Source organism: Bufo gargarizans, chromosome 10 (assembly GCF_014858855.1).
Source record: "Bufo gargarizans isolate SCDJY-AF-19 chromosome 10, ASM1485885v1, whole genome shotgun sequence".
Taxonomy (NCBI): domain Eukaryota; kingdom Metazoa; phylum Chordata; class Amphibia; order Anura; family Bufonidae; genus Bufo; species Bufo gargarizans.
Window position 1 is genome coordinate 14,571,613 of NC_058089.1, and position 13,769 is coordinate 14,585,381.

Here is a 13,769-nt window from a genome sequence, read left to right on the forward strand (position 1 = left end):
TTTGGCGCCACACTTTCAAAACGCGTTACATGAATAGAGCAACTCTGTGGTATCGTCAGCTGCTTCTTTTGGATGTTTTTCTCTAAGCAACTGAAGGCCTTTCTCATGTCTGCTAATATTCATGTCCACGAGTCCACCATCAGGAGGACACTTGCCAACAATGGTGTTCATAGCAGGACTGCCAGGAGAAGCTGCTGCTCTCCATAAAGAACATTGCTGCTCATCTGCACTTTGTAAAGATCACGTGGACAGGGCAGAAGGCTGCTGGACAATGTGCTGTGGACGGATGAGACCAGATCAGAACTTGCTGGTGAAGATGAGAAGCCTTATGTTTGAGAACGGAAAACCCTGCATCCAGCATAGAAACCTCACCCCATCTGTGACACGTGGAGCTGGTGGGGTAATGGTTTGGCGCTGTTCTGCTGCCTCTGTGCAGGACTAATCTACAATTACCAAAGGGGCCAGACCAGATACTGGAGGCAGGGGTTCACATACTTTTACTGCTTTTACCGATATATCTGAGCATTTTCCTCCAGGTCTAATATTTGTGACTCATTTGTTTGATTCAGTTCTTTATCTACTTTTAGGACTTCTGCACGTTATATGTTTAGTTTCTGATTAGTTTAGTGATGTGTGAGAAGCCGTGTAGTCGGCCAGTAACACATGTGACATTCTCCTGAGCAGGCCGCACTTCCCTACCAGCGCCACACGTGGAGACCGCATCCATGGTACTTGTGGGTCATGTCTGGGATGTCTGTATGACTTCTGGTCACATCTGTGGTACTTGTGGGTCAGGCCTGGACTATATGGCTTCTGGTCACATCTGTGATACTTGTGGGTCATGTCTGGGCTATACAACTTCTGGTCACCTCCATGGTACTTGTCTGCCATGTCTGAACTGTCTATATGACTTCTGGTCACCTCCATGGTACTTGTCTGCCATGTCTGGACTGTCTATATGACTTCTGGTCACCTCCATGGTACTTGTAGGTCATGTCTGGACTGTCTATATGGCTTCTGGTCACCTCAATGGTACTTGTAGGTCATGTCTGGACTGTCTATATGGCTTCTGGTCACATCCATGGTACTTGTGGGTCATGTCTGGACTATACTACTTCTGGCCACCTCCATGGTACTTGTGGGTCATGTCTGGACTGTCTATATGGCTTCTGGTCACCTCCATGGTACTTGTGGGTCATGTCTGGACTGTCTATATGGCTTCTGGTCATCTCCATGGTACTTGTGGGTCATGTCTGGACTGTCTATATGGCTTCTGGTCATCTCCATGGTACTTGTGGGTCATGTCTGGACTGTCTATATGGCTTCTGGTCACCTCCATGGTACTTGTGAGACATGTCTGGACTGTCTATATGGCTTCTGGTCACCTCCATGGTACTTGTGAGACATGTCTGGACTGTCTATATGGCTTCTGGTCACATCCATGGTACTTGTAGGTCATGTCTGGACTGTCTATATGGCTTCTGGTCACATCCATGGTACTTGTGGGTCATGTCTGGAATATACGACTTAAGGCCACCTCCATGGTACTTGTGGGTCATGTCTGGACTGTCTATATGGCTTCTGGTCACCTCCATGGTACTTGTGGGTCATGTCTGGACTGTCTATATGGCTTCTGGTCACATCCATGGTACTTGTGGGTCATGTCTGGACTATACGACTTCTGGCCACCTCCATGGTACTTGTGGGTCATGTCTGGACTGTCTATATGGCTTCTGGTCACCTCCATGGTACTTGTGGGTCATGTCTGGACTGTCTATATGGCTTCTGGTCACCTCCATGGTACTTGTGGGTCATGTCTGGACTATATTGCTTCTGGTCACATCCTCACTATCAGGTCCTTGTACTGACATTTGTTGTTTTTTGTTTTGTTCTGTTTGTGGTTCTTCTTTCAGCTCTTATGTCCCATGTTCAGTCACGTTGTCATTGTGCGAAGTTCTGATGTCCTTTACATTCTTGTCCTTTTAGTCTAGGCACCAGTATTGGCGGCACTATGTGCAGGGGGTTCTTCCGTAGTCCCCCTAGTGCAGTAATATTTGTCATTGGGGTCTGCCCGGTGCTGTCTGCTCTTGCTCTGTACATTTCTCTGTGTAGGCCTTGGACCTCTTCTCTGTCCCCCCACCACAGGACATGTCCACCTGATGCCCCATGTTGTTCCATCATCTTTATTACGTGTTTTTTTTCCCGCCCCTCAGAGATATGTTTTCTATAAATCTCCCAGAGAAGTGAAGCCCCCCGAGGACCTGCAGGATCTGGGTGTGCGATTCCTCCAGCCGTTCGTCAACCTCCTCTCAAAAGGGACTTACTGGTGGATGAACACCTTCATAAAGACGGCTCACAAGAAGCCCATCGACTTGAAAGCAATAGGAAAACTGCCCATCGCCATGCGGGCCGTGACCAACTACATCCTCCTCAACCGGGCCTTCAAGGCACAAAGAGTGAGTTATCACGAGCTTCCACCACTACCGGCAGAAATACTGTATATGTCACGGAGAAGGGAGGGCGGCATATCTTTATGAAGAAAATTTCAGATCACCCTGTGTCAGATGTGTCACCATGTGTGGTCATATCAGATGTCACCCTGTGTGGTAATATCAGATGTATCATCCAGTGTGGCGGTATATCAGATGTGTTGCCCTGTGTCGCGGTATATCAGATGTATCACCCGGTGTGGCGGTATATCAGATGTATCATCCTGTGTGTCGGTGTGATATACAGTGACACAGGGCGACATCTGATACACCGCCACACATGGTGACACGTCTAATATACCGCCACACTGGATGATACATCTGATATATCAGATCTATCACCATGTGTGGCGATATATCGGATGTGTCACCCTGTGTGGCGGCATACCAGATGTATCATCCTGTGTGGCGGCATACCAGATGTATCATCCTGTGGGGTAGTATATCAGATGTATCACCCGATGTGGCGGTATATCAGATGTATCACCCGGTGTGGCGGTATGTAAGATGTCTTGTCCTAGGCTCAAGGTTGCCTGCACTGATGCACTGTGCCAAAGCCTCAGCAGTGTGAGTAGGACAGGTTTCCAGCTCCTTTGGTGGTATTTGGGGCTCGGGCGGGGCGCTGATGGTTGTACATTATAGCGCCCAGTGATGACGCTGACTCCTCCCCCTCCCCGCAGTCTAAGTCTTCCCCGTGTCCCACGGGTCCCAGATCCATCTGGGGCGCTTTGTGCCAAGCCTTTGGGAGGCCCCTCGTCCTCAGCAGCATCTTTCGCATTTTGGCCGACTTGCTGGGGTTCGCTGGTCCGCTGTGTGTGTCCGGGATCGTCCATCACCTCAGCCAGGAGAACGAGACCTACCACCCCCGGGTAAGTCCGGCCGGCTACTGTCCCCTCACTTGTCCTCCTCATCAGTATTGTCATATAGATACAGTAAGTGTCCCAGCTGTATGTACCCACCTGTGTGGTCCCAGCTGTATGTACCCACCTGTGTGGTCCCAGCTGTATGTACCCACCTGTGTGGTCCCAGCTGTATGTACCCACCTGTGTGGTCCCAGCTGTATGTACCCACCTGTGTGGTCCCAGCTGTATGTACCCACCTGTGTGTGCCCAGCTGTATGTACCCACCTGTGTATGTGCCCAGCTGTGTGTACCCACCTGTGTATGTGCCCAGCTGTGTGTACCCATCTGTGTGTGCCCAGCTGTATGTACCCACCTGTGTGGTCCCAGCTGTATGTACCCACCTGTGTGGTCCCAGCTGTATGTACCCACCTGTGTGGTCCCAGCTGTATGTACCCACCTTTGTGTGCCCAGCTGTATGTACCCACCTGTGTATGTGCCCAGCTGTGTGTACCCACCTGTGTATGTGCCCAGCTGTATGTACCCATCTGTGTGTGCCCAGCTGTATGTACCCACCTGTGTGGTCCCAGCTGTATGTACCCACCTGTGTGCCCAGCTGTATGTACCCACCTGTGTGTGCCCAGCTGTATGTACCCACCTGTGTGTGCCCAGCTGTATGTACCCACCTGTGTGTGCCCAGCTGTATGTACCCACCTGTGTGTGCCCAGCTGTATGTACCCACCTGTGTGTGCCCAGCTGTATGTACCCACCTGTGTGTGCCCAGCTGTATGTACCCACCTGTGTATGTGCCCAGCTGTGTGTACCCATCTGTGTGTGCCCAGCTGTATGTACCCATCTATGTGTGCCCAGCTGTATGTACCCATCTATGTGTGCCCAGCTGTATGTACCCACCTGTGTGTGCACAGCTGTATTTACCCATCTATGTGTGCCCAGCTGTATGTACCCACCTGTGTGTGCCCAGCTGTATGTACCCACCTGTGTGTGCCCAGCTGTATGTACCCACCTGTGTGTGCCCAGCTGTATGTACCCACCTGTGTGTGCCCAGCTGTATGTACCCACCTGTGTGTTCCCAGCTGTATGTACCCACCTGTGTGTGCCCAGCTGTATGTACCCACCTGTATGTGCCCAGCTGTATGTACCCATCTATGTATGCCCAGCTGTATGTACCCATCTGTGTGTGCCCAGCTGTATGTACCCATCTGTGTGTGCCCAGCTGTATGTACCCATCTCTGTGTGCCCACCTGTATGTACCCACCTGTGTGTGCCCAGCTGTATGTACCCACCTGCGGGTGCCCAGCTGTATGTACCCATCTATGTATGCCTTGGTATTGGATGTTTCTATCTGTGTTTTCCCAGCCTGCTGTCTGTGCCAATATGTGCATGCCTGGCAGTACAAATCTATGTGTGTGCAGCTATATGTACCCCATGTGTGCCTGGTTGTTAGTACCAGTGTGTATGTGTCCATCCTGCTGTGTGCCCGGCTGCCCGTCTGTGTGGTGGCCTGTGGCACCTACGCTGCGTTTCTCATTGTCTCTATCAATTCTTCTCTCACAGACGGTGTTTTTCGGGGTTTCCTTCATTTCATCACAAGAATTTTTGGCCAATGCCTACGTCCTGGCAGTGCTGCTGTTTTTTGCCCTCCTCCTGCAAAGAACATTTCTTCAAGCCTCGTATTATGTCGCCATTGAGACTGGCATCAACCTGCGTGGAGCAATACAGGTGACAGCGCCCGAATTCTACCGTGCCAACTGAGTTACTGTGGGTATAAAGAGGGAAGGGAACGTGGTAAGGGCAGAGGACAGGATTAGGACGAGTCCAAATGTGGGCTAAGGACCGGATGAGGGCAGGGGTCTACATGGGGATGAGGGCAGGGGTCTACATGGGGATGAGGGCAGGGGTCTACATGGGGATGAGGGCAGGGGTCTACATGGGGATGAGGGCAGGGGTCTACATGGGGATGAGGGCAGGGGTCTACATGGGGATGAGGGCAGGGGTCTACATGGGGATCAGAGCAGGGGTCTACATGGGGATGAGGCCAGGGGTCTACATGGGGATGAGGGCAGGGGTCTACATGGGGATCAGAGCAGGGGTCTACATGGGGATGAGGGCAGGGGTCTACATGGGGATGAGGGCAGGGGTCTACATGGGGATGAGGGCAGGGGTCTACATGGGGATGAGGCCAGGGGTCTACATGGGGATGAGGGCAGGGGTCTACATGGGGATCAGGGCAGAACAGGGGGCCAGATAAGGGCAGGATTAGGGTTGAGGACGGGCTGAGGTCATGGGCTGAGGTGGGGACAGACTCTGCGATATTGTTCTCTTCCTCAGGTGAGGCAGTCGGCACTGGTGGGCACTGGTTGGCACTGGCGGGCACTGCTCACAGTTCGGGACAGTCTGTAGAGATGTTGTCCACAGAGCTGTTCATATAAATAGTACAAACTGTTCTCCACCAGCCTGACCGCGAAGTGTCCGATAATCTCCTGACGTAATTCTTTGTCCTGGCGCTGTCGCACATGTCCACAGCTCTGGTTGATGGGTGAGGAACAGACTGCAGACGACCTGTCCATATCCCGAAGATGGGGAAGCGGTTGTTACAGGAGCAACCGAAAGTAAACAGTACTGACAATAGAGTGACACCAGGACGTCCAGCCCCAGTGCCACAGAGACCGGGCATCTGTCTGAGGACTCCTTCACATCAGAGCCTCCATCATTACTAGTGATAATCACAACTCCCCTTGATCCCCCGTGTATCACAGACACCTCATCAGTACTGGTGTTCTCATCACACGTGTCACCCTCTAGTACTCTGTGCCCCCTCCCTGCAGTCTCTATAATATCTGGTTATCATCTAGGACTCTGTACCCCCCCCCCTCCTCCTGCAGTCTCTATAATATCTGGTTATCCTCTAGGACTCTGTACCCCCTCCCTCCCCCTGCAGTCTCTATAATATCTGGTTATCCTCTAGGACTCTGTGCCCCCTCCCTCCTCCTGCAGTCTCTATAATATCTGGTTATTCTCTAGGACTCTGTACCCTCTCCCTCCCCCTGCAGTCTCTATAATATCTGGTTATCCTCTAGTACTCTGTACCCCCTCCCTCCTCCTGCAGTCTGTATAATATCTGGTTATCCTCTAGGACTCTGTACCCCCTCCCTCCCCCTGCAGTCTCTATAATATCTGGTTATCCTCTAGGACTCTGTGCCCCCTCCCTCCTCCTGCAGTCTCTATAATATCTGGTTATCCTCTAGGACTCTGTACCCTCCCCCCCTGCAGTCTCTATAATATCTGGTTAATCTCTAGTACTCTGTGCCCCCTCCCTCCCCCTGCAGTCTCTATAATATCTGGTTATCCTCTAGGACTCTGTACCCCCTCCCTCCCCCTGCAGTCTCTATAATATCTGGTTATCCTCTAGGACTCTGTACCCCCTCCCTCCCCCTGCAGTCTCTATAATATCTGGTTATCCTCTAGTACTCTGTGCCCCCTCCCTCCTCCTGCAGTCTCTATAATATCTGGTTATCCTCTAGGACTCTGTACCCCCCCCCCCCTGCAGTCTCTATAATATCTGGTTATCCTCTAGGACTCTGTACCCCCTCCCTCCCCCTGCAGTCTCTATAATATCTGGTTATCCTCTAGTACTCTGTGCCCCCTCCATCCCCCTGCAGTCTCTATAATATCTGGTTATCCTCTAGTACTCTGTACTCCCTCCCTCATCCTGCAGTCTGTATAATATCTGGTTATCCTCTAGTACTCTGTACCCCCTCCCTCCTCCTGCAGTCTGTATAATATTTGGTTATCCTCTAGTACTCTGTGCCCCCTCCCTCCCCCTGCAGTCTCTATAATATCTGGTTATCCTCTAGTACGCTGTACCCCCTCCCTCCTCCTGCAGTCTGTATAATATCTGGTTATCCTCTAGGACTCTGTACCCCCTCCCTCCTCCTGCAGTCTGTATAATATCTGGTTATCCTCTAGGACTCTGTACCCCCTCCCTCCTCCTGCAGTCTGTATAATATCGGGTTATCCTCTAGGACTCTGTACCCCCTCCCTCCCCGTGCAGTCTCTATAATATCTGGTTATCCTCTAGGACTCTGTACCCCCTCCCTCCTCCTGCAGTCTGTATAATATCTGGTTATCCTCTAGTACTCTGTACCCCCTCCCTCCTCCTACAGTCTGTATAATATTTGGTTATCCTCTAGTACTCTGTACCCCCTGCAGTCTCTATAATATCTGGTTATCCTCTAGGACTCTGTGCCCCCTCCCTCCCCCTGCAGTCTCTATAATATCTGGTTATCCTCTAGGACTCTGTACCCCCTCCCTCCCCCTGCAGTCTCTATAATATCTGGTTATCCTCTAGGACTCTGTACCCCCTCCCTCCCCCCGCAGTCTCTATAATATCTGGTTATCCTCTAGGACTCTGTGCCCCTCCCTCCTCCTGCAGTCTCTATAATATCTGGTTATCCTCTAGGACTCTGTGCCCCCTCCCTCCTCCTGCAGTCTCTATAATATCTGGTTATCCTCTAGGACTCTGTTCCCCCTCCCTCCCCCTGCAGTCTCTATAATATCTGGTTATCCTCTAGGACTCTGTACCCCCTCCCTCCCCCTGCAGTCTCTATAATATCTGGTTATCCTCTAGTACGCTGTACCCCCTCCCTCTGCAGTCTGTATAATATTTGGTTATCCTCTAGGACTCTGTGCCCCCTCCCTCCTCCTGCAGTCTCTATAATATCTGGTTATCCTCTAGGACTCTGTACCCCCTCCCTCCCCCTGCAGTCTCTATAATATCTGGTTATCCTCTAGGACTCTGTACCCCCTCCCTCCCCCTGCAGTCTCTATAATATCTGGTTATCCTCTAGTACGCTGTACCCCCTCCCTCTGCAGTCTGTATAATATCTGGTTATCCTCTAGGACTCTGTGCCCCACTCTTACAATAATACAGTAAATATGTGACAGAGAGGAGGGGGATTGGGGGAAGGAGATTCTGGAGCCGATGCCGCAGCATGTGTCGGTGACACATGAGGGAGACATCCAATTGGCTCAGAGGACAGATCGAGCTCTGACATCACACCAGAAAGATCCCACCCTCTGAGGTGGAGAAATGCCCCCCCCCCCCAAATCTGCAGGTCACACCCAACATTTGCGGCCCATCTACTCTGGGCCTGAGGGATGCTGGGAGTTTTAGTGATGTGCAAAGTGTAACGTTTTTTTTCCTGATTGTGTTTTCCACAGACCAAGATCTACAATAAAATTATGCATCTGTCCACCTCCAACATGTCCATGGGCGAAATGACGTCCGGCCAGATCTGCAACCTGGTGGCGATCGACACCAATCAGCTCATGTGGTTTTTCTTCCTGTGTCCCAACCTTTGGGCGATGCCCGTTCAGGTGCGGCGCCCTGTAGGGTGTTCTGACAGAGTGAGCAGCCTGCAGTGGGATCTGACAGGGGGAGCAGCCTGCAGTGGGATCTGACAGGGGGAGCAGCCTGCAGTGGGATCTGACAGGGGGAGCAGCCTGCAGTGGGATCTGACAGGGGGAGCAGCCTGCAGTGGGATCTGACAGGGGGAGCAGCCTGCAGTGGGGTCTGACAGGGGGAGCAGCCTGCAGTGGGATCTGACAGGGGGAGCAGCCTGCAGTGGGGTCTGACAGGGGGAGCAGCCTGCAGTGGGGTCTGACAGGGGGAGCAGCCTGCAGTGGGATCTGACGGGGAGCAGCCTGCAGTGGGGTCTCACAGGGGGAGCAGCCTGCAGTGGGGTCTCACAGGGGGAGCAGCCTGCAGTGGGGTCTGACAGGGGGAGCAGCCTGCAGTGGGGTCTGACAGGGGGAGCAGCCTGCAGTGGGATCTGACAGGGGGAGCAGCCTGCAGTGGGATCTGACAGGGGGAGCAGCCTGCAGTGGGATCTGACAGGGGGAGCAGCCTGCAGTGGGATCTGACAGGGGGAGCAGCCTGCAGTGGGATCTGACAGGGGGAGCAGCCTGCAGTGGGATCTGACAGGGGGAGCAGCCTGCAGTGGGGTCTGACAGGGGGAGCAGCCTGCAGTGGGGTCTGACAGGGGGAGCAGCCTGCAGTGGGATCTGACGGGGAGCAGCCTGCAGTGGGGTCTCACAGGGGGAGCAGCCTGCAGTGGGGTCTCACAGGGGGAGCAGCCTGCAGTGGGGTCTGACAGGGGGAGCAGCCTGCAGTGGGGTCTGACAGGGGGAGCAGCCTGCAGTGGGGTCTGACAGGGGGAGCAGCCTGCAGTGGGATCTGACAGGGGGAGCAGCCTGCAGTGGGGTCTGACAGGGGGAGCAGCCTGCAGTGGGATCTGACAGGGGGAGCAGCCTGCAGTGGGATCTGACAGGGGGAGCAGCCTGCAGTGGGATCTGACAGGGGGAGCAGCCTGCAGTGGGGTCTGACAGGGGGAGCAGCCTGCAGTGGGGTCTCACAGGGGGAGCAGCCTGCAGTGGGGTCTCACAGGGGGAGCAGCCTGCAGTGGGGTCTAATGGGGAGCAGCCTGCAGTGGGGTCTCACAGGGGGAGCAGCCTGCAGTGGGGTCTCACAGGGGGAGCAGCCTGCAGTGGGGTCTAATGGGGAGCAGCCTGCAGTGGGGTCTCACAGGGGGAGCAGCCTGCAGTGGGGTCTAATGGGGAGCAGACTGCAGGGGGAGCGTAGACACCCCCAGGCCACAGGGATGAGGACGTCCGCACCCAAACACTGCAGTATGGGGGCCATTTGTCTTGTCTCCTATGTGATATATTTGGGGTGTTAGGGGGAATGTTGTGGGGAGCGGGTCTGTCCTCTGTGTGGTATATTTGGGGTGTGCGCCCCGTCTTATGCTGATCTCCTTCCTTTAGATTATTGTGGGGATTATCCTCCTTTATTACATCCTGGGAATTAGCGCTTTCATCGGCGCCGCCGTCATCATCGTGCTCGCCCCCATCCAGTATTTTGTAGCCACAAAACTCTCTCAAGCCCAGAGGAGCACACTGGTATGTATGTGTCATGTGTGTGTGATATGTACTGGTCTACATGTTATATGTGCCCTGTGTATGTGATATGTACTGGTCTACATGTTATATGTGCCCTGTGTGTGTGATATGTACTGGTCTACATGTTATATGTGCCCTGTGTATGTGATATGTACTGGTCTACATGTTATATGTGCCCTGTGTATGTGATATGTACTGGTCTACATGTTATATGTGATATGTACTGGTCTACATGTTATATGTGTTCTATGTATGTTATATGTACTTGTCTACATGTTATATGTGCCCTGAGTATGTTATATGTACTGGTCTACATGTTATATGTACTAGTCTACATGTTATATGTACTGGTCTACATGTTACATGTGCCCTGTGTATGTTATATGTACTGGTCTACATGTTATATGTACTGGTCTACATGTTATATATACTGGTCTACATGTTATATGTGATATGTACTGGTCTACATGTTATATGTGCCCTGTGTATGTGATATGTACTGGTCTACATGTTATATGTGTTCTATGTATGTTATATGTACTGGGCTGAACTTTATACATGTGTTATGTACTGATACCATGTAGTATTTATTCTCATGATTTGCCTCCATGTTGTAGGAATATTCCAATGAGCGTCTGAAGAAAACTAACGAGATGCTGCGCGGGATCAAGCTGCTGAAGCTGTATTCCTGGGAGCACATATTCCACAGCAGCGTGGAGGAAACGCGCCAGAAGGAGTTGACCAGCCTGAAGGCGTTTGCCTTGTACACCTCCATATCAAGTGTGTGACCGCCTCCCCCTCGCACTGCTGGACAGGGCGCCTCCCCTCCCCCCTCGCACTGCTGGACAGGGCGCCTCCCCTCCCCCCTCGCACTGCTGGACAGGGCGCCTCCCCTCCCCCCTGGCACTGCTGGACAGGGCGCCTCCCCTCCCCCCTCGCACTGCTGGACAGGGCGCCTCCCCTCCCCCCTCGCACTGCTGGACAGGGCGCCTCCCCTCCCCCCTCGCACTGCTGGACAGGGCGCCTCCCCTCCCCCCTCGCACTGCTGGACAGGGCGCCTCCCCTCCCCCCTCGCACTGCTGGACAGGGCGCCTCCCTTCCCCCCTCGCACTGCTGGACAGGGCGCCTCCCCTCCCCCCTCGCACTGCTGGACAGGGCGCCTCCCCTCCCCCCTCGCCCTGCTGGACAGGGCGCCTCCCCTCCCCCCTCGCACTGCTGGACAGGGCGCCTCCCCTCCCCCCTCGCACTGCTGGACAGGGCGCCTCCCCTCCCCCCTCGCACTGCTGGACAGGGCGCCTCCCTTCCCCCCTCGCACTGCTGGACAGGGAGCCTCCCCTCCCCCCTCGCACTGCTGGACAGGGCGCCTCCCCTCCCCCCTCGCACTGCTGGACAGGGCGCCTCCCCTCCCCCCTCGCACTGCTGGACAGGGCGCCTCCCCTCCCCCCTCGCACTGCTGGACAGGGTGCCTCCCCTCCCCCCTCGCACTGCTGGACAGGGCGCCTCCCCTCCCCCCTCGCACTGCTGGACAAGGTGCCTCCCCTCCCCCCTCGCACTGCTGGACAGGGCGCCTCCCCTCCCCCCTCGCACTGCTGGACAGGGCACCTCCCTTCCCCCCTCGCACTGCTGGACAGGGCGCCTCCCCTCCCCCCTCGCACTGCTGGACAGGGCGCCTCCCCTCCCCCCTCGCACTGCTGGACAGGGCACCTCCCCTCCCCCCTCGCACTGCTGGACAGGGCACCTCCCCTCCCCCCTCGCACTGCTGGACAGGGCGCCTCCCCTCCCCCCTCGCACTGCTGGACAGGGCACCTCCCCTCCCCCACGCACTGCTGGACAGGGCGCCTCCCCTCCCCCCTCGCACTGCTGGACAGGGCGCCTCCCCTCCCCCACGCACTGCTGGACAGGGCACCTCCCTTCCCCCCTCGCACTGCTGGACAGGGCGCCTCCCCTCCCCCACGCACTGCTGGACTGGGCGCCTCCCCTCCCCCACGCACTGCTGGACAGGGCGCCTCCCCTCCCCCACGCACTGCTGGACAGGGCGCCTCCCCTCCCCCACGCACTGCTGGACAGGGCGCCTCCCCTCCCCCACGCACTGCTGGACAGGGCGCCTCCCCTCCCCCACGCACTGCTGGACAGGGCGCCTCCCCTCCCCCACGCACTGCTGGACAGGGCGCCTCCCCTCCCCCACGCACTGCTGGACAGGGCGCCTCCCCTCCCCCACGCACTGCTGGACAGGGCGCCTCCCCTCCCCCACGCACTGCTGGACAGGGCGCCTCCCCTCCCCCACGCGCTGCTAGACATAGAAAATAAGTACAGTTGCGAGCATGAGGCCTCGCTGTGTACTATAATCTGGGGATGTCTCTGCACATACATTACATGTGTGTTCCGTGTTATGTGCCGCTGTGATAACATGTTCTTTTCTCTTGTAGTATTCATGAATGCCGCCATTCCCATTGCTGCAGTGCTCATAGTAAGTGTATGGGACGTGTCCACAGCCCCCGTCACCTCCCGCAGCCTCTGCTGATGGCCACAGCCCCCGTCACCTCCCGCAGCCTCTGCTGATGGCCACAGCCCCCGTCACCTGCCTCTGCCGATGGCCACAGCCCCCGTCACCTCCCGCAGCCTCTGCTGATGGCCACAGCCCCGTCACCTCCCGCAGCCTCTGCTGATGGCCACAGCCCCCGTCACCTCCCGCAGCCTCTGCTGATGGCCACAGCCCCCGTCACCTCCCGCAGCCTCTGCTGATGGCCACAGCCCCGTCACCTCCCGCAGCCTCTGCTGATGGCCACAGCCCCCGTCACCTCCCGCAGCCTCTGCTGATGGCCACAGCCCCCGTCACCTCCCGCAGCCTCTGCTGATGGCCACAGCCCCGTCACCTCCCGCAGCCTCTGCTGATGGCCACAGCCCCCGTCACCTCCCGCAGCCTCTGCTGATGGCCACAGCCCCCGTCACCTCCCGCAGCCTCTGCTGATGGCCACAGCCCCCGTCACCTCCCGCAGCCTCTGCTGATGGCCACATCCCCATCACCTCCCGCAGCCTCTGTTGATGGCCACATCCCCCGTCACCTCCCGCAGCCTCTGTTGATGGCCACATTCCCGTCACCTCCCGCAGCCTCTACTGATGGCCACATCCTCCGTCACCTCCCGCAGCCTCTGCTGATGGCCACAGCCCCGTCACCTCCCGCAGCCTCTGCTGATGGCCACAGCCCCGTCACCTCCCGCAGCCTCTGCTGATGGCCACAGCCCCGTCACCTCCCGCAGCCTCTGCCGATGGCCACAGCCCCCGTCACCTCCCGCAGCCTCTGCTGATGGCCACAGCCCCCGTCACCTCCCGCAGCCTCTGCTGATGGCCACAGCCCCGTCACCTCCCGCAGCCTCTGCTGATGGCCACAGCCCCGTCACCTCCCGCAGCCTCTGCTGATGGCCACAGCCCCGTCACCTCCCGCAGCCTCTGCCGATGTCCACAG

At 56.0% G+C, this 13,769-nt stretch overlaps 1 protein-coding gene across 3 annotated transcripts in view; it reads left to right on the top strand.

Moving 5' to 3' along the window:
- Positions 1–13,769, top strand: part of ABCC8 (ATP binding cassette subfamily C member 8) — a 78,234-nt gene that overhangs the window by 26,861 nt on the left and 37,604 nt on the right. For 2 of the 3 annotated variants that reach the window (XM_044271161.1, XM_044271162.1), the window contains 7 exons: positions 2,214–2,456; positions 3,170–3,358; positions 4,904–5,068; positions 8,570–8,725; positions 10,172–10,306; positions 10,924–11,086; positions 12,733–12,773. In XM_044271161.1, the coding sequence (XP_044127096.1) occupies positions 2,214–2,456; positions 3,170–3,358; positions 4,904–5,068; positions 8,570–8,725; positions 10,172–10,306; positions 10,924–11,086; positions 12,733–12,773 (1,092 nt within the window). The remainder of the gene's footprint in view (positions 1–2,213; positions 2,457–3,169; positions 3,359–4,903; positions 5,069–8,569; positions 8,726–10,171; positions 10,307–10,923; positions 11,087–12,732; positions 12,774–13,769) is intronic. The other variant, XM_044271163.1, reaches the window with a different exon arrangement.